We start from the raw sequence: 24,950 nt of genomic DNA on the forward strand, positions 1-24,950 counted from the left end.
GATGAATAAACTGAAATTAGGTAAAATTATTAATTTTTTCAAATACAAAATTATCTTATAAGCTCCAGCGATGTGGAATTGTATTAACAATATATTTGCCGTTAATATAGAATAGATGACGCAGATTGTTGTAGAGATATCAATGGCAGCTAAAAATATTGTTCATAGCGGTAGAACATATAATAGGAATAAATTAAAAAGCATAAACCATACATGTAAATAATAGCCGTATAACGTTGAAAGCAAACTTTTTTATTTAACATAATTTCTCATTCATATTTCTGCAAAGAGATTACTTCATAATCATAATTGATGTTGAAACATATGAAAATATTAGAATACACGAGTGGAATTAACGTGATCTAAAGTAACATTATTGTTGGAGGGTATGCAAGAGGTGAAATACATGATTACAATGTTGTTAAGGATAATATTTATAATTTACATTTATAATCCCATGATTACGTTTATTGTTTTAATCTCGATATGAATATTCATAGTAAATTTATTGTTAATATATTACTATAGTTAATTGACGTGTATTACGGATATAAATACTGCAATCAATTATTCTTATTCGCAAATTATTGTATATTTTTTAATTAAAATTCTTACTATGACTATCTCATTAAATAGATAGCATAAATAACAATTGATGTGAGAATCATTTTGAAAATAATATCAATGTAATGGAAAAAAAATGATTTCCATCGCCTACGCTTTTGTATTATATAATTCTACTTTAATTATACGTGTATAAAATAAATTAATCAGAATTTTAACATTTTTTGTTTTAAACTTCAAACATTAAAGTTACACTTTAAATACTAAAACCAAGTCACTAAAATTCTTATGAATTCGATAATACATCCTCTTATATACTCTTACCAATAATAGTTTATATACATTTTATATTTTGTTAAATTATATATATATATATATATATATATATATATATTAATATCTTTTGTTAACTATCGTTGAAATTTAATTTAAATTTTCTTTATTCTTTTACTCTGATGGTGTACAAAAGTGAATACTTTCTTCAATCACAACGGTTTCAGCAATTAATACTTAACATCGAACATTACGGCCGTATTTCTTTTAATTAAAACTTAATATTGTGGTTAAAAACTTTCTGATTTATTGTAACTAAAATTAAATTTAATGGTAGTTTAAATTTATATATATTTTATGTGTATCGGAATTATAAATGCATATGTGAAATACAGGGCGTTATTGAAAAAAAAAAAAAAAAAAATTTGTTAACTTGCAGAAACATTCTTATTAACACTTTCGATCAATAAAAGTATTTATACTATTCGGTCATAAACTATAGTTTTAAATAAAAACTAAGAAAACTAAAATTTTTAATAAAATTATTGCACTTTTTCAAATTTCTCCTTAATTCATTTGACTTTTACAATAATGCATATTAACGAATTTAAAGCTTCGTATTATTATTTCACAACACCATCATTTTCTAAATCATAAAAAGTTTTAAATACTTAGTTATAAAATTTTCATTTTATAGTTTATTCTGAACAATAAACTTTTTTATTTCATCGTGAATACAGAAAATAATTAAAATATCTTGATAACATTTTCTCACTTAGGAATGAGGCATTTCTTGGCAGATGATATTTAAATTATGATTCTCATAATTTATATTTTAATATTATATATATATATATATATATATATATGTGCGTGTGTGTGTTTGCGTGTGTGTGTGTGTGTGTGCGCGCGCGCGCGCTTTGTAAATTTAATAAAGCAGCAATTATAAGTATTAGTAAATATCTTAAAAATTTATCTAAATTTATTAAAAAAAATTTATCTCCAAAAATAATTATTATATTAGGAGAAATTTAGAAAAAAATTACTATAAATCTAATTATAAAAAATTACTACAAATAATACATTCTATTAAAATTCATCAAAATACTTCTAATGCAAGACTGTAGTCTATTTTATAATTTCCTTCACAAGATAAATAAGAAATTTATTATTATTTCCATATTAAGATATTCTTTTAAAAACCGATAAAATTTAGCATACTTTCATTATAGAAATGCAAGCCTTTTTCATTTTTTCTTACTCATCTGTATGTATTCATATCCATAATAAATATGTATTGAATATCTTTCATACTAAACAAATACATTTACTATCCAGAATTGAATAATAAATAGCTCATTAGCTTAGACAATCGTGAATAGATGAAACGAGAATTGCAAGTATCGAGTATTTTAAGGTATGTATACGTGTATATATGTCCTGTATATACGTGCTTGGCGACTCCCTTATTTATGCAACACATGCATGCTCACACGTATGATTGTAAATTGTTTGTAATATCTCACGACATACAGTTCCAATTTTTATTTGAATACTTTTGCCAAAATGAGGTTTACAGTTAGATGTTGTTTTATAAATTTTTGAAATTCTACAGTTGAATATATTCCCAATTTTCATTGGATATTAGTGTCAGTGTCTTATTACAAGTAAATTATGCACTGTATGTAAAAATATTGAGAATGCATTTCTGTAAAATTAATAGTTTCTCTCTCTCTCTCTCTCTCTCTCTCTCTCTCTCCGTGTGTGTAAAGGTGGGTGGGGTGGGTGTAAAGATTTTCAATAACATTTTTATGAATATTCATGATTAATTATTTGTTATTGTATAATTGTATATAAATGATTTTTAATAATCTTAGATATTTTTAAAAGTAATTATTATGAATCTTAGAATCTAATCACTATAGAACCTTAAAGAGTAAGTAATTGCTTTAAATAGTAAAAGCATTGTCTTATTGTAATATAATTTTCATTAGTATTTTATCTATTGAAACGATTTATATTGTGTTGATTGTTAATTCAAACTTTATCTAAGCTACTACGAAAATAATTTAAAATATTTTTAAAATTTCGTATATATTTTATTAATATATCTACCATTATAAATTAAAGAGGATTAAGAGGAACAGTATTCGTAGATTCGTATTTCTTCATAATGAATAACAATTTATATTCTGTTCTTTGAAGATTATATTTTTATATGTATAATTATTATAAATCTCAATGTTATTTTTATAAGTACTATTTTTAAATGATCAATAAAATATCATATATACATATATAATTTGTATAAAACATTAAAAATAATCTTAAATAATATTTCACTGAATAATATGAAAACTATTATAAACATTTTGCATACTTTAATTTTTTCATGTCTACAAATGTCTTTTCTTTGCAGCAACTGATTATAACTAACAAATAATATATACAAAATCATACACCATAAATCACATATAATAAATATTATTTTTTTTTTTTTACATAATAATTGTCAATTCTTAATATACTTTTAGTTTTAAAAAATACTAAAAAAAAATCTTATATTTATATAGTGAGAAGAAACATTCACAACTTGACATTAAGTCCTTGAAATTAATTTGAATGGAAATATTCTCAACGAGGACCGGTGTAGGAGCATGCAATCCCAAGCGATGATAGTTCTTTCTATTACTTGTATACACTCTTCATAATAAACGAATTGCTTCGAGTTTCCCGCTTTCTCTTTGTGATTCATTCTATTTATCTTGTATATACAAAATCCATGTTAGAATTGAAAATTTCATTGAATTAAAAATTAGAAATATGATAATAATTATTATAATCAATGAATGCTCACATAATACATGTGCGTTCTACGTAAAATAAGACAATATAAATTAAAAATTTTATAATAAATAAAATGTATTAAACAATAGCTCAAAAAAATTAATATGAATATTTATTAAGCATCGAATTTTTATTTTTGACCGTGTAAATTATTAATAAATTTCTTCAATTATTTAATAAAGTGAATAGTCTGTTCGACTAAATATTATAAAACTTATACCTCATAATACATTGTTTTAAATATTTGAATTATCCGAATATTCAAAATAATCCATGGTTTTTCTAGAATGATTTGATTTTTTTACTTTAGTAGTTTCCTTGTATTAAAAATATTCAACTTCTAAAATTGATAAAAATCAAATTTATAAAATATAGAATTTTCTATTTTTCAAATTGCTTTTATAAGTTTGATTTTTGACACATAGAAATTCAATTTCATCAATGAAATAATTTCTGTTTCCTTTGGTGTGTCTACTTTGATATTTATGGTGCAAATAAAATATCGAATATAATTTATGCGATTATTGCAGCTTTATGCAACTCTATCTAAAATATTTTACTTCTAAAAAAACTAATTTTTTATACAAGTTTTCAAATGTAATTGAAAATAAGACTATTATGATTATCTTGATTAAGTAATGAGCTTCTATAGTCGGATTGTTTCAATAAAATAAAATACTTATAATAATATATGAATAATGCATTTAAGCATCGCTACTGAATTTCTATACATTTAATGTTTGTTATTTGTATTTCATATTCATGGAGAATTTTTAATATTTTAATTTTTAACATCGATGATTTTTGATTTTGCCATAAATATTGAACACATTAACAAAGAAATTGATAAAATAAGTAGACTATTCTAATTTATAGTTCTTTATTATTTCATTCTCCATACAGCATATTATACGTTGTTCACAGATTCTTATTGCCTTTCATTATATTTTCATATTTAATTTTAATCTCTAATGTGTATTCTATAGCTATCTATTTTTATAGAATCCTTCGAATTTTGCAAATAAGTAATAAGAAATTGATTGAACAACGATGCTTAAATAACAAAGTTATTCGAATCTACCACGCATAACATGGATACATAACGATTTCCTTATGCCTATAACCTCTTTCCTTTCGCTCTTATTCTCTTTCTTCGGCTTAGGTTTCTTTTTATGGCTTTCTTATCGTGCTATATACCTATGGACATTTTTCATGGGTAGTAACAAACTCATTCTAGACATACTTTTCCGTCTACCTCTTCTGTTCTTTTCAAATGTCTCGTGAATACAAATACAACGTGTTTCTTATCAATGAATTCCCACGTGCGATAAAAATTTATGAATTAATTTTACTAAGGCAGACTTATTTTATTGCATGAAATATCATAAAAATTTAATACTATTCTTAAATTAAAATAATACTATTGACAAAACTATCTGGATTTAATTTTTTTACACAAAGTGTATACGTGAGAAGTACTTTATTATATTGCCAGTAAAACTCAAATTTTATCACCTTTTTTTATATATTCAAATGAATTATATACACTTATCATACAAATGTTATAATTATTCATCATTCGCCTTCTAATTATTAACTATATTAAATTTCGATTTAATAAGCAATGTTTTTAAAATAATGATAATTGTTTCTGTTAACAGATAAAGCATAAATCATGTATAAAGTATTTAATATATTATTAGCTACATAATTTAATTTAACATTTAAATTTTCATCAATTCATAAGTAATTTTATATTTTATTATTATTTAAAATGCTCTTTTTTATCGTTCTGGATATTTATTCATGTAATCATAGAAACCGATCGGTGTTATTTAATATTTGATTAATACTACTTAATAACATATTATAAATAAAGTAATATTTGTAAATAGAAAGTCATTAATTATAAAAATTAACGTAAATTATTATTATCCTTCATCGTATTAGCTTCTGTAAAAGAAACATATAATTTTTTTGAAAGATATTATAGCACAAGCAATTTGTAACATAAAGCATACGTAGCATATATTATAACTTATTCACTCACGTTGCTCTTACTAAATTCCTTTAATTAAAATCTCTTTAATTACTCATAATACACATATATGAGTCATTACAATTTATTCAACAATATTCACTTGTTTGATAATTCGTATTATACGTGTGCATAGTTACTAAATCTTTAAGATTATAATTACGATGATCACAAATAATTTATGAAATAAGTATATATGTATCTAAGAATGCTTCATAATAAAAAAAAATTAATAAAAGAATAGGACATAGAAGACGAGTCACCTCCGTACATGACAAAAAAAATGAGGACAAATAAAAAATTCGGATAAGAAAGCGTATATGTTGGAGTATTAGCTGGATCATAGGTTGGTTAGTACATGAATTTATGATAAATGAAAGTGACGTGTGCACATTCCTAAGCCAAGATCATAATATAAAATAATAAAAATAATTACGTATTAGATTGATTGATTAGCTTCTTTACAAATGATAAAATTAATTTCGATATTAAATAATAATATACAATGTAAATATGCGTACAAACTAATAATTTGTAATTTTTTCAAACTGATTTATGTAGTATTGAAAACTGCATCATTTTAAAATAAATTTCTTTTTTCTACATTTTTATTTCTTAATATAAATCGAATTCTTAGAAAAATAATATATTAGCTCAAGGATTAGAATATTAAGATGTATTTTTAGTATTCATAATCATCACAATTCTTTCAAACATTTATTAAAAATCAATTCAAATTTGATATGAAATATGTCATATTTTATTACTATTTTTAACAAAATTAATAAAAATTAAAATGAAAGTATTAAATATTCAATTTATGTTTTGAGGATGAAAAATATAAATTTTCAAAATACATACAATTATAACAAATGAAATAATATATATGTGGATTTCGAATTCTTAAAATATAACTCGCAGATAAAATGAAATAGTTTTTACTATTACAGGATACATCTATTTCTATTTATTTGTGATATTTTATCCCGAGCACTAATTAATATACTCAATTTATAATGAAAATGTTTTTAATATAACTGACATTATTCAATAACATCGGACTTCTTAAATTTTAAGCAAGTATTAACTCATAATTTTTCAAATATTTAATATTTTTGTTGTTTCAATATAAACTTGAATCAGGACTTTTTAAGTATTTATTATCCTATAATATACATTTATAAAAAATAAGACAATAAGATCACTATAACAAAAATATTCTAAGCTTTTATACAAATTCAATAAAAAAAAAAAAAAAAAGAATAAATAATTCGTCTGATACAAAAAGTTCGTTAAGCTTAGATGTATTACAAATTAAAGGTACTCAAGAAACGTTTAATAGTACATTCGAGGTCATCAAGGGATGAAATAGAAAAATATAGTCTACGTCACATAGAACATAAGTCTATGTAATAATAGATATACAATTAAGCAAAAATAATATAATTGATAAATAGATTTGTCAATATAACAATGAACTTTGAAGCAGAATTATATCAAATATACTGTCTTGCGTATTTAAATAATAAAAAAAAGTTTTATGTTATTCTTAAAATATTTTATAAAATTTTATGCTAATGAAATTATAGATTTTATATGCACTATAATAAGATTAAATAAATAAATGCTATATGTAATGAAATTACACTTGCAAACAATAATATTATTGATTTCATGTATTTTCATGTTGGAATATACACTTCGATTAAATTATAAAAATATCAATATGTAAATTTGGATAAAAAATTTGAATTTTATATAATCAAAAGCCTTTTCAATTTCATTACTCGATAAGATGAAAATTATGCAATAATATGCAGATAAAATCATTCCATTCCGTTTCATACAAATTATAATTTTTAATAGTCTTTACTTTTTTTCTTAATAAAGAACAATAAATTTAAAACATTTTATGTTCCGAAATCCACATAGAATTGTAATATAAATAATTAAAATTAATGGCAGATCAAATTTTATGTTAATTTATAAGGCACAAGTTCATATATATATATATATATCTTGTAATATTTGAATTTTCAAGTCATTTATGGTAGATTATAAGCGAATAAATTAATTTTAATCTATTATAGAACGTAATTATTAACTGTTTTTTAAATGAAGACATATCAACTTTTCAAGTATTACATATAATACGTCTGCTAAAACAAAGTACTTTTAATGTATTCTTAAATTACGGTTATTACCGCAAGTGCTTTGTAATTGAGTATTCAAGTATTTTACTCACAGAAAATTTTCTTGTATTCCCTTTATTTATAAATGTTCGAATAAATGTTAAAATATATTAATCTATCTTAATTATTTATTCTTAAATTATATTGTTCATCTTTATTTTATGTATATTTTCATTTGACGTATAACGTTTAATTATCGATAATAATTATAATACAATATTTAAAAATTATTTGCATTCAAATTTTATTATATTAGTAATGAATATTAAATATAACAATATATTATTAAATATTAGGATATTAAACAAAATGAAAAATATGAAATATTAAAAATATATTTTTTCTTACTTATCTTATAGTTCACATTATGAATGAAAAAATAATTTTTTATAGAGCAAAATAATATGATTAACATTCCATTATACATCTTAATATAATTTTATTAATATACAGAGGCAGACTCTATTTTATAAAAGTAACTTGTATGAATAATAACGCATATATTATCTTTAATACAACAAACACTCGGGCTCTTTTCTATTCATATTTTCACCTCACTATAGTACTTTAAATAAACTTTTTAATGGAGAAAGTGTGGAACTGCAATAACAAGATAACCATCTTAAGCTATAAATTAATTAATAACCACGTAAATGTTCTTACGTATTAAAAAAATGTAGAATATATTATGCATCTTAATTATTAATGATTTTGATTATTGATATAACTTTTAATTTTCTATATATAAAGATATTTTATTTCTATTTTTTTCTATATTTGATTTTTTTTACATTACGTAAAAAATATTTAGTAATATTATTATTCCATTAACTCACCAACAATATAATAATATTTAAAATCGTTACAATTAAATGAAATATAATTAGAATACACTACATTATCACATAAATATTTGTACAATTATATGATCATAAGAATATAAATATTGGGGGGGGAGGGTTGAATATATTTAGGTAATTTTGATGAATTATGTTTTAGAATTGGCCATTAGTGCTGTTTTTATTGTGAATTTTAAATAGTTTAATTTAGAATAGGAGTGCTCGTTTCAATCTTATCAGATACAAAAATTAAGAATATAAAGATTTTTAATTTTAATAACTGCTTATCAAGAATTGCATTAAAGTTCTAAGCAGCTTTCTCTTATTCAATTTTTAGACATGAATTTAATTAAATAAATGCCTTTGTGACGGCAAATTTCTATGTTAGTAATATTTCTGTGTATGAATAATTGAATAATGTGAAGATTACTATGATTGATATTTATAGGAAACTCGGAATATAAATTACATTAATACGTGTTTAATTCCTCACTTAAATTGTAAAATTAATTATCGAACTTATTTTTAATAGTACAAAACGCTTAGATATAGTCATTATAGAACAGTAGCCTATAAATAATTTGGATAAAAGTTATTACATTTTTATCCTACAATTACCTCTAGATTTCATTATCAATTATCGTAGTTTTTAAACATTAAAATTTTGTCATTTTCATAAATTATTTACAAAATTTTGCGAAAAAGGTGGAAAAAGTAAAAATTAGACTTTAGGTATATGTCAATATATTCCGTATAATGCAGTTTACACATATATATTATGAGTATATATGTTTTCGGGATAAAGATATTTATAATTACTAAATGTTTACAATTAAACAAAACAATTCATCAATTAGAATTTAAAACAACATTATTAAAAATAACCGATACAGAGAAGTAGCCTTTCATTATTATAAAAAATGCTTTATTTACGTTATTCGTAGTATTAATTTTTATAATTTTCAAATAACAAAATCTCCAGTTTCTAAATAAAATTGTTCACCGTTCATCCAAATAAAATATAATCCGGCAAAATCCCATAAGAAGACAAAAGATCGTTCACACAAAATTGTAAGCGTGCGAGAATAAAGACGAAAACACAATAAACAGAAGAGGAAGCAACAAAGTTGGGCAGGTAAAAATACTAGACGAAGTAAATAATAGAAGGTACATAATAGAATAAAACGAAGTAGAATAAAACGAGAGAGATGTGCAATAGATGTGGAGAGACTCGTGGGACATTATACTTAAGGCAGAACCTTGCTTTGCTGCTGCCACTAACACACCAAATGTTAGGGTTTAGAGTCATTACCTCGTCTCCCTAGTACATTTGTAATTCCTGATCGCATGTAAGCCAAAGGAAAAGGTTAAAAACTTTAAAACTTATACTGTAATTGCACGACACGAATGCACTGGAAGCAGAGGGTCAAAGGTCGTTGTGTTTATATCAATATTCATGAACTCGTGAGATGAAAGTTCAAAGGCATAATCATGTAACTAGTACACGTCGAAAACTTAATAATTCACTTATATCGTATAACTAGATAGTCTGCAGTCAATCTTCTCACGAATCTCTAAATTATACTAGATCGTTTTCAAGATTATTAATGAGGATTTTTAAATTCCAATATTTATACATTCGCAATCCTTTTATAAGTAAAAGTTGAAATAAAAAAATATAAATAACTAAATAATAATATAGGAATAAAGAAAATATTTATGTATATATAGAAAAATTACTCATGTATTGCACTAAAATATTACATATCTGCAATCAATTTTTGGCTTCGGGTTCAATCGTTTACGTAATTTAATTTTCTTTTTTTAATTCTTGAATTTATCTACAAATATAAAATGTTAATTAAAAGTAATAAGAACTACATTTCCTAATATAATCTAGAATTCGAATGTTATCTATAATAATATTAACAATAATAATAATAATAATAATAATAATAATAATAATAATAATAATAATAATAATATTGGAAGTTTAAAAACTCCAAATAATATTATTCAATTATAAATTTAATTTATAATTTGCAAAAATTAATTTCAATTCAGCAGGTAAAAACATTATATTAGTATTATTATAATTGTTACGAAACTAATACAAGCATCACAATACATGATCAATAGCATTAATAAATCTTTTAATATTACTGTCAAAGAATACGTTCGCTGTATATTTAATATGAAAGTATCACGTATAGATTTATATCATTTATATATTTCTATATCATTTATAGCAAGTATCACACGGAGATTATATGTATAATTAAGTGCCTTATTTTACAGTTCATAATGTAAGAACTTTTCTTGAATACGAAGATTATTATATCTTATTGCAAGATTAATAAAACAATAATACAGAATTCAAATAGAAAATAAAATTTTCGCAATATGATAAAAAATTATTTTTTAATTAAAAGTCGGCTTACGAATCTTAAATTATGTATTGATGGCGTGTTCATTCTCTTAGGCATTTGATTAGAATGTGAATGATGATTTTAATTTAATTTAATGATTTTAGTGTTCCTTCGCATTATTATACATATCAAATGAATTATATAATATCACAATACGCTTTTCCAATAACAATTATTATGAAGTGTCGAGTTTCCGATCTATGTAAATAATAATCAAACATTAGTACAGTGAAATTTTATAAATGTTTAAAGATATATAAATTAACCAATAGAGAATATTAATTCCTTCCTAGATATTAAAACGTTTAATTTTTTAATTATATTTAGCTCAATAATTACTACAACACAATAACAAAATAATGATCTAATTAACGTTACTTAAAGAGTTACATTCTTATTTAGAAATAGTGAGAGCAACGGAATTTTATAACAGTACTTGCTCATGTAATACAAATTAATAGAACTTATAACAGTATTCGAGAAATTATTTTATAACATTTATGTATACTGTTTGTATATTATCATAATGTTCATATTCACTCATTATTCAATACTTTACTCTACTGAATTGATTATTTAATTAAAATTTAAGCAAATGAGTTAGCACTCATTGTAAAGTCATGTTTTTAATATTAAAAAAAAAAAATAATAAAAATAAAAAAAACTGTTACTGTATAAATATTGAAAAAAAAAAAAAAATATATATATATATATAATGATTTCTATGCTTTTACATATTTTAATCGTCGATTAAACTGATAATAAGTTCAATTAATCATTAAAATCGAGACTTACTCATAATAATATGTCTTGATAATATTTCTAAAAATTAGCCATTCTTACCAAATAGAAAGAAAAATAAATCATTTCTTATTGTCGAAGGATGTTGTTTTGTTAAAAAAAAATTTAGGGAATATAAAGCCAAGGATTCGATATTTCGATCAAGCTAGTGGGTATAAAAGTGGAAGATCAAGTGGTGGTAGTATACTTGAAGAAAATAAAATGCGAGAGGTAGAGAGAGGGGCGGGAAAGAGACGGGCAGATAAAGACAGCAATTGAAACAAAGAAAGTGAGAGAAAAAGAGCGGAGACGGTCGAAAGTTTAAAGGACTTAGAAGTGGGAGGGGGAGCGGGAGGAAAGATGGCAAGAAGAACTTGCTGATCGCGACTGAGCTCGGGCTATTCGTTCAGGTATATAGAGGTCGTTGCACTCGCACGAAGCCGCGTGGAAGCCAATAGCGACGACGAGGCTGCTGTTCCTATAACTTCCCAAGTCCCCGGTGCATAGCGGTACTTACAACGTTATTTATACAGGGTGTCCTCTAAATAAATAATTTCACGAATTTTTAAGCAGCCAGGAACTATTGACGCAAGATTTTATTTTTTTTTCGTTTTAGCAAAATTGAGCGTTAATTCGATAAATAAATTGAAATGTGGTGGGATGCGAGTTGTCGAGTACAATCGATGAAAAATTTGAAGCTGAAAGGTTGGTGAAAGAAAAAATCTGGAGCTTATCTTTATGTCCAAACGTCACGTCACATCTCTCTTTTCATTATTGCTTTAAATTCTTCGCGTAATTTGATTTTTCTCTTTAATTCTTTTTTTTTTTTTTTTTTTTTTTTTTTTTTTTTTTCTAGATGTAAATGGATAATCAAAAGCAACTTTATGTACTGTTGTATTTTTATGAATAAAGATGAAAAACTAGTTAACCGTTAACAAATATTATTTAAAAACTATTAATAAGTATTTAAAAACTTTGGAAAGAAGAATGTATACGGACTCGTACAAGTTGAAATTTGCTTTTTTATTTACATAATTGTAATTGATAAAATATATAGTAGGACGCTTAAAAAACAAGTTTTATTTCTATTAATAATTTTATAACACTTGACAGCCTCGGATATTCAATATAACAAGCTACATACTATTCTTTCTATATGGACGTTATAATAAGTTTTTGTTGCAGGCCAGTTAAATCTAATCATGGACAATTTCATTTAAAATCGTAATTTATAAATTTTACAATTTTACTTTTATAGAGTCAGTTAAATTTTATTTACATTACACAATTCTAGTTGAATCTTAAGACAAACGTAAGTAAAACGTTGTTTATAAATTGACAATAATAATGTTTTATGAATGTAACACAACATGAAAATTAAGATTTAAGATAATTAATATTCTAATTATATTATTATTATTATTATTATTATTATTATTACATCAAAATCCATAATAATTAGTTTGATTTTAAATTCACTTCAATTTGTTTAGAGTAAGGAACAGATTTCCATCTTTTCAAGCACACTTCTATTAGTCAATTACAAAGCTACAAAAAAAAAAAAAAAAAAAAAAAAAAAAAAAAAAAAAAAAAAAAAAAGAATAAAATAATTAAAAAAAAAATGCATATAATTACTACATAGTATTATCATATAAAACCGTTTTGTCAAGATTAGTATTAAATGTAAAACAATTTAAGTACAAATGACTGGAACGAGGCTATATAATAGTCGATTACTCTTAATTAATTCCGGTAAATTCAATAATAAATTGATGTTCAACGATTCAGATGAAAGAAAATTATAAAAATTTCCTTTTTGGGCATAAATATAATTTCTAGTTAATAAAATTCTCTCCGACACATTTTACTTTATGCTCGATATTATTATAGAGTTTTATCGTCCGATAATAGGATTGCAGACAGAAGCCTTCGTACACATATGAATTATATTAGTCTGAGCGTCGAAATTACGAAAGGCGCGCGTTGCCGCGTTGCAAAACGTTTGCAGTATAGAGCGTTAAACTCGCTTTCTTATTATCTCAACAGGTGCTTTGTCCTCGTTTTCATGCCTCGGGCTGCACTGTGGAATTACTCTTTCTCTTCGTTACGATTATCGATTATTAATCTAATTGTAATTATGCTTTCAATTATGTAGTCAGTCATAACAAGAATATCCAGCCATTGTGTTGCGGATTTTAGGGACTGAATATTAAATTAATACAAATTTCCTTTGCGAATTCATATATAGATGAGATGGAAATTTTACAGAACATTCTACACATTAAGTGCTAATTATAAAGATTTTGAAGCATCCATTACATTATTTGAAAATAGACACAACGTTTTCTAAGCGATAATAATTGGTTTAAATTCTTTATTCCATTGAAACATAATTTTATACTTAATATGCTTATTACATGCTTATTATTAACTTCACTTAACATTCTCTAATTATTATTAATTTATATCAATTATTATTGTTTTATTAATTATATAATTATTAATTTTCATTATCATTTAAACATCTTAATATAAAATAATAGACATCTTGCACAAAATAAGAATAATAATAATAAAGAAAAAAAAACATTTGTTTTAGTAAAGCAATTATTATAAATAAATATATATTTAAATAATTGTAAAACGTGTTCGAATAAAAGGTTAGAAAGTTGAGATAAGAAAATTGATAATCGAAAAGATAAAATTATGAATTATATTGTATCGGAAAACGCTGAAAAAAAATAAACACGAAGGCGTTAAAGAAAAAAAAAATAATTCCCTTTGTCTATGTCAATACTTTAGCAACATCTGCAATATCAATATAAAATATACATTACATTCACTGCTCGCTATAATTATTTTACTTTATATTTGTTATGTAAATTAATCGGCAGCGAAATACTTTAATATTAATCTTAAAATGGCAATTTGCATAAATAAACATCTGTAGGTGGTATAAAATGATAATTAAACTTATCTAATATCAACAGCTACCAAGAAATTTTCTCTTATACAAATAACCTAATTTTTAGAGAACAACTAATCCATTATATTAATTGAACTCGGCAAAATATTTATTAAATGAAATAAAGAGATGAAATATTGTATAACATGCGTCCATTGCGCTAAGGAAGAATTTCATTAATAATATAATATTTTAATAGTTTTCACACAAAAAGAAAAGAATAATACAATTAGAAATTACAAATGCCCGGGATGAAAAAAGCACGACAAGCCGGCTATACCACTCGAGCATATAGTATCTTTGCAAATAGCTGCTGTCAAATACTTTGAATGAAATTCTTTTTCTCATTCTTTTCTCTTCAGACGAGCCTCACTTCCTCACCCACCGCCTTTATTACGGCGGATCTTAACAAGTCGCTTCCTCTCCCTCGAAAGGCGGGAAAACGATTGCCGCAGGTACGCGAGTGTACTGTTAGTCGAAGCGCGTAACGGACTTCTGTTGGGCTAACATTGAAAAAAAAAAAGAAAAAAACGTCTAACGACGTGTGCCCGACGAAAAGCGAGAAGGCACGAAACCATAGACGATCACTGTCGGTTTGACTATCTTTTTTGACTTTTCACCAATGCTTTCATAGTTGCGTGCCACAGGATTTGATATGCATGTAAGCACAATACTATGATTTAAAAGTATTACATATAATTATTCCCATCCTTAAATGGAATTGAGTATTGATTGCAAATTGAGAAGTACAACATATTGACAATATGTAGTACATAACAAAAATGAACTCGAGTATACAGATTTTGATCCCTCGATTATATCATCTACTGCAATATTCAATCTAATTAAATTTTTCTAAACTTGAATTTTTCAAATTTTATACTAAAAATTTCATTATGGAAATTGCAAACGTTAATTATCCAATAGAATAAACATAGTCGACTTTCTAATATGAGAGTTTATTATGTTATTTTTAATTTGCATATTTGAAAATTAATCTAAAATTATATTCCAAAATATTTTGGAATTAGTTCGAAAGTGTAATTATATATATATATATATATATATATTATTTATTTGAACATTTGCACATATTTATTAATTGTTTTAATAATTATTATATGCATATGAATTAGTCTATATATTAGGTTGTTTCTGGATATTCAACATTTCTCTCTCTCTCTCTCTCTCTCTCTCTCTATCTCTATCTCTCTCTCTATACATATATATATATATATATATATATATATATTTATATATATAACACATTTCAATTTAATTAATGAATGAAAATAACGAAATGGGAGTCGATTTAATTTTTAGAATGTTTTCCACAAGTTTATGGGTTGAGATATATTCATATACATATATATACGAGTAGATAATATAAAAGATAATATAAAAGATAAATAAAAATATATAAAAGACATACTCATCTATATATATATATATATACATATATATATATATATATATATATATATGAGCTATCACGTTTTTAACTAGAGTTTACTATATATTTTAAATACATAATATTACTTGAAAGTGACGTAGATATTATACAATTTACTTTATTTAATTTATTTTATATATAATTTATTTCTATTTATATATTATTATTTCTATATATAGCATACATTTTAATAATTATTTATATTGTTGATGAAAATATAATTATAATTTCTAAACTGTTTAATTGCATTGAATATAGTAAATCCAGTCATTGTGAATGATAATTTCAATGAAAATATCTCAAACAAAGACATTGTTATATTGATTTTCTGATTTATTTGATATTAAATTTCTTGTTAGCAATAATCATTGACAAAAAATTCAACATTTCTGTACATTTCATAGGTGCAAACGACTAACTCATCTTTATAGATTAAATAGATAGTATATATAACACAATTCATATACAAGTTATTTTGAACTTAAGAGTAGAATTATTAAAAGAAAAATCTAATTCATTCTTTTCATCTAAAAAATGGAATAAAAAGAAATAATAAATTTATTTGTTCATTTGAGTACAAAATAATATGAGTGAAAAGAAAGTTCGTGTAATTAAATTATTTTTACTTAATTCATATTATGGAAGTATTAATAACTTCCACATAATATATTATAAATTGTTGTATCTTTTTTAAACTCCCAATTAAATATATTAAGATAATAATAATATTATATGTAAAGTTTCTTTTTGTATATATTGTGTCAAACAGATGTAGAAATTTTAATTTACTTAATTATTTTAGTTTGCATTAGAAGATGTGATAGCTGTTGTCACCATAAAGTTCCTTCATTTTAATTTTAATTATTTAAATGTTTGTAACTTGTTAGAATATTGTACTTCATATACCAGGATCCAATTAGATAATGAGGTAACAAACACTTTTGTATAATTTTCTAAGTCATTATTATATTCAATATTTTATTTATAAATTAAAAAACGAAAATTATATATTGAATCATAATATATCTATGGACTTAATTTTTAAAAGAAAAACTTATTTAAAATAATCAATAATAAATCATTATTCTATTATTATTACATTACGTCATATTTTATAACCAACAAAATTGTATTTAATTGATTTTTAATTATAAAACTTCATACTCTAATTTGTACATTCTTTGCTAAAATCATTAACTAAAATCTATTAATTAGTCATATTTTCTAATTTTTTATTTACTTATTGAATCACATTTAATTGAAGTGCATAAATATTGATGTATAAAACTCGCTGCTTCAACAAAGCGTATCTCAAGAATAATGTGTGCTTAATTTGAAAACATTATCTATAAGTCTAACATTAACATAATTTATTGTTCTAAATATGTTAAATACATAAATGAATTTATATTGAATAAATTATGGAAATAGCAAATGAACTCAGATTTTAGATGTTGAAATAAAAATTACACGAATCGTTAGCGCATGACGAATGATGAACAAATGGCGACAGTGAAACGGATGCAAATGCGGTTTCTTCATATTTTCTTGAGAATTACGTTTTAAAAAATACGTAATTTATATATATATATATATATGTTTATGCTATATCTCTTATAATAAATTATAATAAATAATGAAATAATGTTAGATTTAATAGATATATTTGTACATTAAACGAATACTTTTGAAAAAGTCTGAACAATACAGTTATGTGATTTAATTTCTTCGATAATTAAATTATAATAATTTTTTTATTATTTTACAGTATTTTATTAAATATTCAAGTAAATATTGCTAATAAATAATTAATTATTCTCTGAAATTATTTATTTGGAAAAAAAATATTGTTTATAATTAATGAACAATTGGTAACATATATAATATTTTCATTTCGATCACAATTTTATAAATTACAAGGAAATTTTGTAAAATCTCTATTGGGAAATCACTATATAGGATGGTATAATAGCCATAAGAATTATTTGTGTTCGCGATAATTTTAAGTAACGATTAAGTTAACCTTGTAACAATCGACGTGAATATTTAGTTCAACAACCCCATTACTTAGCAATTTAACTTAATTTAAAATATATTTTAAGATACTTAAAAAATTAAGCATGAGAATAAATATCACATTTAGAGTTAGAATTAGATTTAGAAAAATCGCACAGAAATATCTTGAAAAGTCATAAGATTTTATGAAATATTTTAAAATTCATCTTGTATTACTTCACATTATTCATTTACCAAAACAGAAATTTAATTACTATGAAAATATACAATATTGAAAATGAGAGTAGTTTAATAAAAAAGTGATATGGTAAAAAATAATACATGAATTAAAATAACTATTCCTTGCACGTTCGACCTGATAGAGAAAGCTGACTATAATAATAAAATTATAGTTGCCACGGCTTTAACAGAGTTTCAGAAAGGCAACATATATGTCCAAAGAATATAAATTATTTTATAACTCCTGAAAAATGTATAATTAAATAAGATAACTGTTGAATCTATAAAAATCTGAGTGAAATTCTTTCTATAATTTTGCTTAAAATAGAGTTTTATTTTAAATAGCGGACTTAATAGACGTAAATACTTAAAAAAAAAAAAAAAAATCTCAAAATAGTTAAGATAAATGCTTCAGAGTAAGTATATAATAAAATTATTAAGATTCAACACATAAATTGAGATGAAATCCCAAACTTACATTCTTCGGAGTGTAAAATGATATTCCTGCACGTAATACGTTTACAATAGTGATTAATAATATTAAATGAATGCTTATTTCTGGCTTTATTAAATTAAATGCACATATAATATTATTCATGAATATTAATTTAATATTTAATTAAGATATTAATCAGCCACTAAGTGATTACAGAAAACTGCATAACAGGGCATATAAATAGAAATGTAGCATATTCAAAGGCCGCAGGAACATGACCACATATCATGGCAAACTAATGCATCTAGAAGATATTTATACTGATAAAAAACTTTTATTGTTATATGAAATTTTTAACACAATCATTTAGTCAATTATACATATAAATACTCTGATGAATTGAATGTTTCCTTTTTTTTTAAACGTCAGATTAATTTAAATTAACCCTTTAATATTAAAGTATACTATAATTAAACTGAACCTAACACATTGATACAATAAATATTTTATAATATTATATGTTTTTTAATTCTTTTAAATTGATTAATTTAAATAACTAATAATTCAATATCACGAGCCATACAAAAAATAATTTAAGACAAATTGAGTAATAATGTAAGAATCGACATTCTGTGACGATTTTTCCAAAATCATTAATAATTAATAATTGTAATATAATATTACTTCGAAAATTCTAATACATTATAAAAAATATTTTTCTTTGTAATAAAATGATTTATCGAACATTAAAAAAAATGAAACTTAATAAAACTTGTTTGAATTTCTATTTATATATATATATATATATATATATATATATATATGGGGGAGGGGTACATGATTTAATGTTATTATGATTTAATTTATAAAATTTACTTCCACAGTTAAACTTCTAAATGTAAATATAACTCAACAGTTATAAATTACAAAAGTTTGTAAGAAATTTATAAACCTAAACAACAATTATATAATATTTTTATTTTTTAGAAAATAAAAAAAATTATTAAAAACACTACATTATTATCTATATCATTGTATATTATACCTTAAAATAAGAAAATTATATAAAATAATATCGTAATAATTTTAAAACTTTTAAAAATAAATTTGACAAACTTAAAATCTTACTATTAGCATCTATGAAAAATCAACCATAAAAATATTTTATTTATATTTTATTTCAAAAGTTATTATAGAAATACCAATTATTTTTAAATATTATAATTTCAACAAATTAATGGCGGGATTACTGAAAAATGCTGAAAAATCATGAGTTTAATTTTTCGATAATAATATACCAATCTTATCAATATAATGAATTTGAATAAGATTATTTGTTATTGTATAGTCTGGTGAAAAATGGTCAAGAAACATTGAATTTATAATTTTGAAGATTAATACATTTTACATGACAAGTCTTTTCCAAATACAAGAGTTTATATAAAAGTAAAAAGTAACCATTCAAACTGACACATACAATCGAGAATGAAAACTTTAATTCAAGAAAGAATAATAATTTAGGTAAATAATCCTTCACCAATTTCTACTTTAAATATAGTATTTACATGCTAAAAATTTTTTTATTCTTATTGATTGTTCCAAGTATTACTAAAGTATAATATTTATCTATAAGACTTTCATAGTACATCATGTAGTAAAAAATGATATTTGTTAATTTGTAATTACCAATTTTTTCTTTAATAGGTATGTAATTTATATAAATAATATACTCATTAATTTCAGTTTAAATTAAAAAGTATAATAACATGAAGAAAAGAATTTATACAAAATTATTATCAAAATTTTCGTACGTATATGCAATACTCTCGATGGTTATATATTATTATTATAAAAATTCTCAATATCTCATAAATCGTAAAATTTTTATAATATTCTTCATATATATATATCATTTGTTTGTCCGCTGAAATGTTTATGTTAAGTGTCAATATTTACAATTCATAATATATTGTATGAAATATATTATATATTGTATAAGATGTTGTGTGTGTGCGCGCCCGCGCGTGCGTGTACACATAATTTTAAACACAATTCTTCAAAATACAATATCCTATCGCTTCAAAATTTGTATTAACGTGTCGAATGGAAATTAAACTTCATACGCTCTCGATTGTTAATTGAAATTAAAAATTTAGAAAAAATAATAAATGAAGTTTTTTCATTACAATTCCTTTCATCCTCCTGTTAAATACTTTTCAATTTAAGCTAAAATTCACTCAATGTTTATTAAACTACTTTTTATGAATACTACTTTTTTCAATTTAATAATATTTTTAATAAAATTGTTGTTCTTCACTGAAATGAGTGCGAATAAAATATAATGAGGAATAAGTTATTTCCGTAGTAATTTAATTCCATACATATAGATACGGTAATCTTCAGGTAGATATTAGAACGCTCTGGGTTCTTTAAACGGAAAATTCTTAAATTATATTAAATTATAAAATACTTCCCATCTGCTTTTAATGTTGTTTCTTTTCATAAATAAAAGTACAATTATTAGTTAACGTAGACAAGTAAGCAATGCATTGTTCGTATAAATATCTTTTATTGAGATTCATATAAATGTGCATTGTTTCCAACGGATATTTCAATGTAAGATTTATATATATATATTTTTTTTTTTTCTCAAAGAACTAAGATATACGAAGTCTGTAATGAATTATAAAAATTCCGATCGACACTTGTAAGCAATTTATTCTCCGTGAGAAATTGTAAGAGATCACTCGGATTAAACAACAAGGATGGATTAAGTGCTTTGCTATAGAATAAAATCGATTGTAAATAAAATGTCTATAAATTTATGATCTGGCAATGCTCGTCATCATTTCCTTATTAAGTACGCGCAACCAAAAAGAATGAAATAATGATGCTTCGCAGCCGCTCCTTACGGTTAAAATATAATCCCGAAGCTCATCGGTGTAGGCAGTGCTACACCCTGAGACGAGGCTAGACGATACGAGCCAGCTGCATATTAAAATAAAGTTAGTAAATCCGACGTCTTGACGGGTGGTTAAGCATGGTTGCGCAGGTATTGTAATTGGCAGAAAGAGGAGAAATGATAGGACGAAACGAAGATGCTCGTCCACAGTGGTATTAGGGCCGAAGAGGTGTCCTCCGCTGGGAAATGAGTGCGGGGAATGATGAGGGTCGCAAGGGCGAGGGTGGTAGTGGTGGCAGTGAAAATGATGATGATGATGATGATGATGATGATGATGATGATGATGATGATGATGATGATGATGATGATGATGATGATGATGATGATGATGATGATGATGATGATGATGATGATGATGATGATGATGATGATGATGATGATGATGATGATGATGATGATGATGATGATGATGATGATGATGATGATGATGATGATGATGATGATGATGATGATGATGATGATGATGATGATGATGATGATGATGATGATGATGATGATGATGATGATGATGATGATGATGATGATGATGATGATGATGATGATGATGATGATGATGATGATGATGATGATGATGATGATGATGATGATGATGATGATGATGATGATGATGATGATGATGATGATGATGATGATGATGATGATGATGATGATGATGATGATGATGATGATGATGATGATGATGATGATGATGATGATGATGATGATGATGATGATGATGATGATGATGATGATGATGATGATGATGATGATGATGATGATGATGATGATGATGATGATGATGATGATGATGATGATGGTGGTGGTGGTGGTGGTGGTGATGATGATGGTAATGGTGATTGGTGATTGGTGATTGGTGATTGGTGATTGGTGATTGGTGATTGGTGATGGCGATGGTGATGGTGATGGTGATGGTGGTGGTGACGGTGATGGTGGCGGGGGTGGTGGGGATGGTGGTGGTGGTGGCCCAGCGATGACGAATGAGAAAAGCCAGGAGGATGAGACAGTTAAGCGAGGCTCCTAGTCAAAAGTTCACTCACCGTCGGGATTGTGAAAGTAGGCCCAGGTGGGGGTCCCCGTAGCCGCGGACTGGAGGACGCAGGCCAGCACTCCGAGGCAGAGGGCCCACATAGCGCAGCGAGCCGCGAGAGCGCGCCTCTCGCCGCGACCGGGATCGACATCGACGAAGCCGACGACCCCGCGGACGCTTTGTGAACGGCCGCCCGTGTCGGCCATCCTTCATGCCCGCGCGCTTCCGCTCGGGGACTCGCGTCCTTGGGCCCTCCCTTTCCTTCCTTCCTCTGCTCTCGGCTTCGCGGGCCCTCCGCGGTCTTTCATAGATGCGCCGCTACGCTCGCGGGCAGCTCCGCGCCGCCGCTCGGACGATGCATCTCCGATAAGTCGACTCTCCTCGGGTAGTGCGCGCTCGCGGCCCCATGTCACGTGACCGGGCCTCCGGCGCCTCGTCGGCACGGCGATGCCTCCCCCAACCGACGAGGGCAGCTTCGACTCCGGGGACCTTTCCGACTTCGGCGCGACCGGCCCACAGTTTCGCTAATGACCGCTTTATAATGTTACATCGACAGCGATCCCTTAAAAAGCTCCAGCAAAACCTAGAGATAGAAAATAAAGGGCGTGATTTAGATGTTCATTGATGATGTTTCGCGAAACTCTATCGGCCAATCTATCACTCGAGCACGTACACTCGACACATAAATTCCCCCTTTCGTTCCCCATGTATCCCCATTCCGCCCGCCCGCCCGCCCGCGCTTGAGCTCGCTCAATCTCTCTCTCTCTCTCTCTCTCTCTCTCTCTCGCTCTCTCTCTCTCTCTCCCTAACGCGCGCCCGCGCCCGCGCACCCACAAACACGAGCGAACTTCTCCTTTCTCTCTTTCTCTCGCGCGTAGTATCGTAGTAGTTTAATGTATAGAAAAAAAAAGAGAGAAGAATATATGTTGGTCAGCAAAACCGGTTCTTACGATACGAAGAGACACACTGCTAAAAATACATGAAGAGAACTAGCTTCGCAGTCTTCCTTTCTTATTTTTCTTCTCGGTCACGATACTCTGTATGTATATCTGTTCCTCTATCTTCTTTGTTTTACTTCACGTCACTATAACTTTTTCTTTTTCATTTCTTTAGCCATTATACATTACCATTACCTCAATGTACACTTTATGATACTTGACGTTTTCATGTCTCCCTAAACTCTGAAAATTAAATTGTCGCCATTCGTACACGAATCCTTTTTAGTAAACAAAATAAAAATCCTATACGAGCAAATAAATCTGCGTACGCTAAAAGTAAAATCTAATAACAATTAATTGAAATTTTTGTGTATTTTTAATAATAATAAATCGTAACAAAAAGCAATAAAATTTACTGAAACAAGCTTCTTTCTTTCTTTTTATTTTTTTTTCTTTTTATTTTCTTTTTCTTTTTTTTTTTAATGACGCATTTTATAATAACAACAACACAAAAATTGAAGACCGAAAAGTGCTTATTCAACCATTTTTGTCTTACCTTAAAAATTATGCAATATTTTTCTACATAAATATCAAAGTGTGATGAAATATTTTACGCATTGATGGCTATCAAATAATGATGTATATTTTCATTTTTATTTTAAGTACAAAAACGGTTATAACTAATAAATAAAATCCACGATACTTTATATACTAACCATTGTTATACTTTTAGAAAGTATTCTCTAATTTTTAATTAAGAGCGCATTTTCAACAGCACGTATATTTGAGTAAAAAATTGGCATTATACCGAAATTATCTCACTTCCTGTAAATAAGATTCAAGGTTCCATTAATAACACTATTTACTAATTTGAAAGCTTAAACTGGGTAACCGAGTACATTTCAAAATGAATAAAATCAATCTATTACGAAATTATATAGTGTCCTTTACTTTTCTAATTATTGGCATTAA

At 25.5% G+C, this 24,950-nt stretch overlaps 1 protein-coding gene across 1 annotated transcript in view; it reads right to left on the reverse strand.

Moving 5' to 3' along the window:
- LOC105366328 (uncharacterized) overlaps positions 1-24,250 on the reverse strand; it is a 49,181-nt gene extending 24,931 nt beyond the window's left edge. Inside the window, exons 1-2 of the mRNA XM_011504733.1 lie at positions 23,991-24,250; positions 23,051-23,623 (exon numbers count right to left, since the gene is read on the reverse strand). Of these exons, the coding sequence (XP_011503035.1) occupies positions 23,051-23,246 (196 nt within the window). The 5' untranslated portion in view covers positions 23,247-23,623; positions 23,991-24,250. The remainder of the gene's footprint in view (positions 1-23,050; positions 23,624-23,990) is intronic.
- Positions 24,251-24,950: the final 700 nt, after the last annotated feature.

This window comes from Ceratosolen solmsi, unplaced genomic scaffold (genome assembly GCF_000503995.2).
Source record: "Ceratosolen solmsi marchali unplaced genomic scaffold, CerSol_1.0 scaffold70, whole genome shotgun sequence".
NCBI lineage: Eukaryota > Metazoa > Arthropoda > Insecta > Hymenoptera > Agaonidae > Ceratosolen > Ceratosolen solmsi.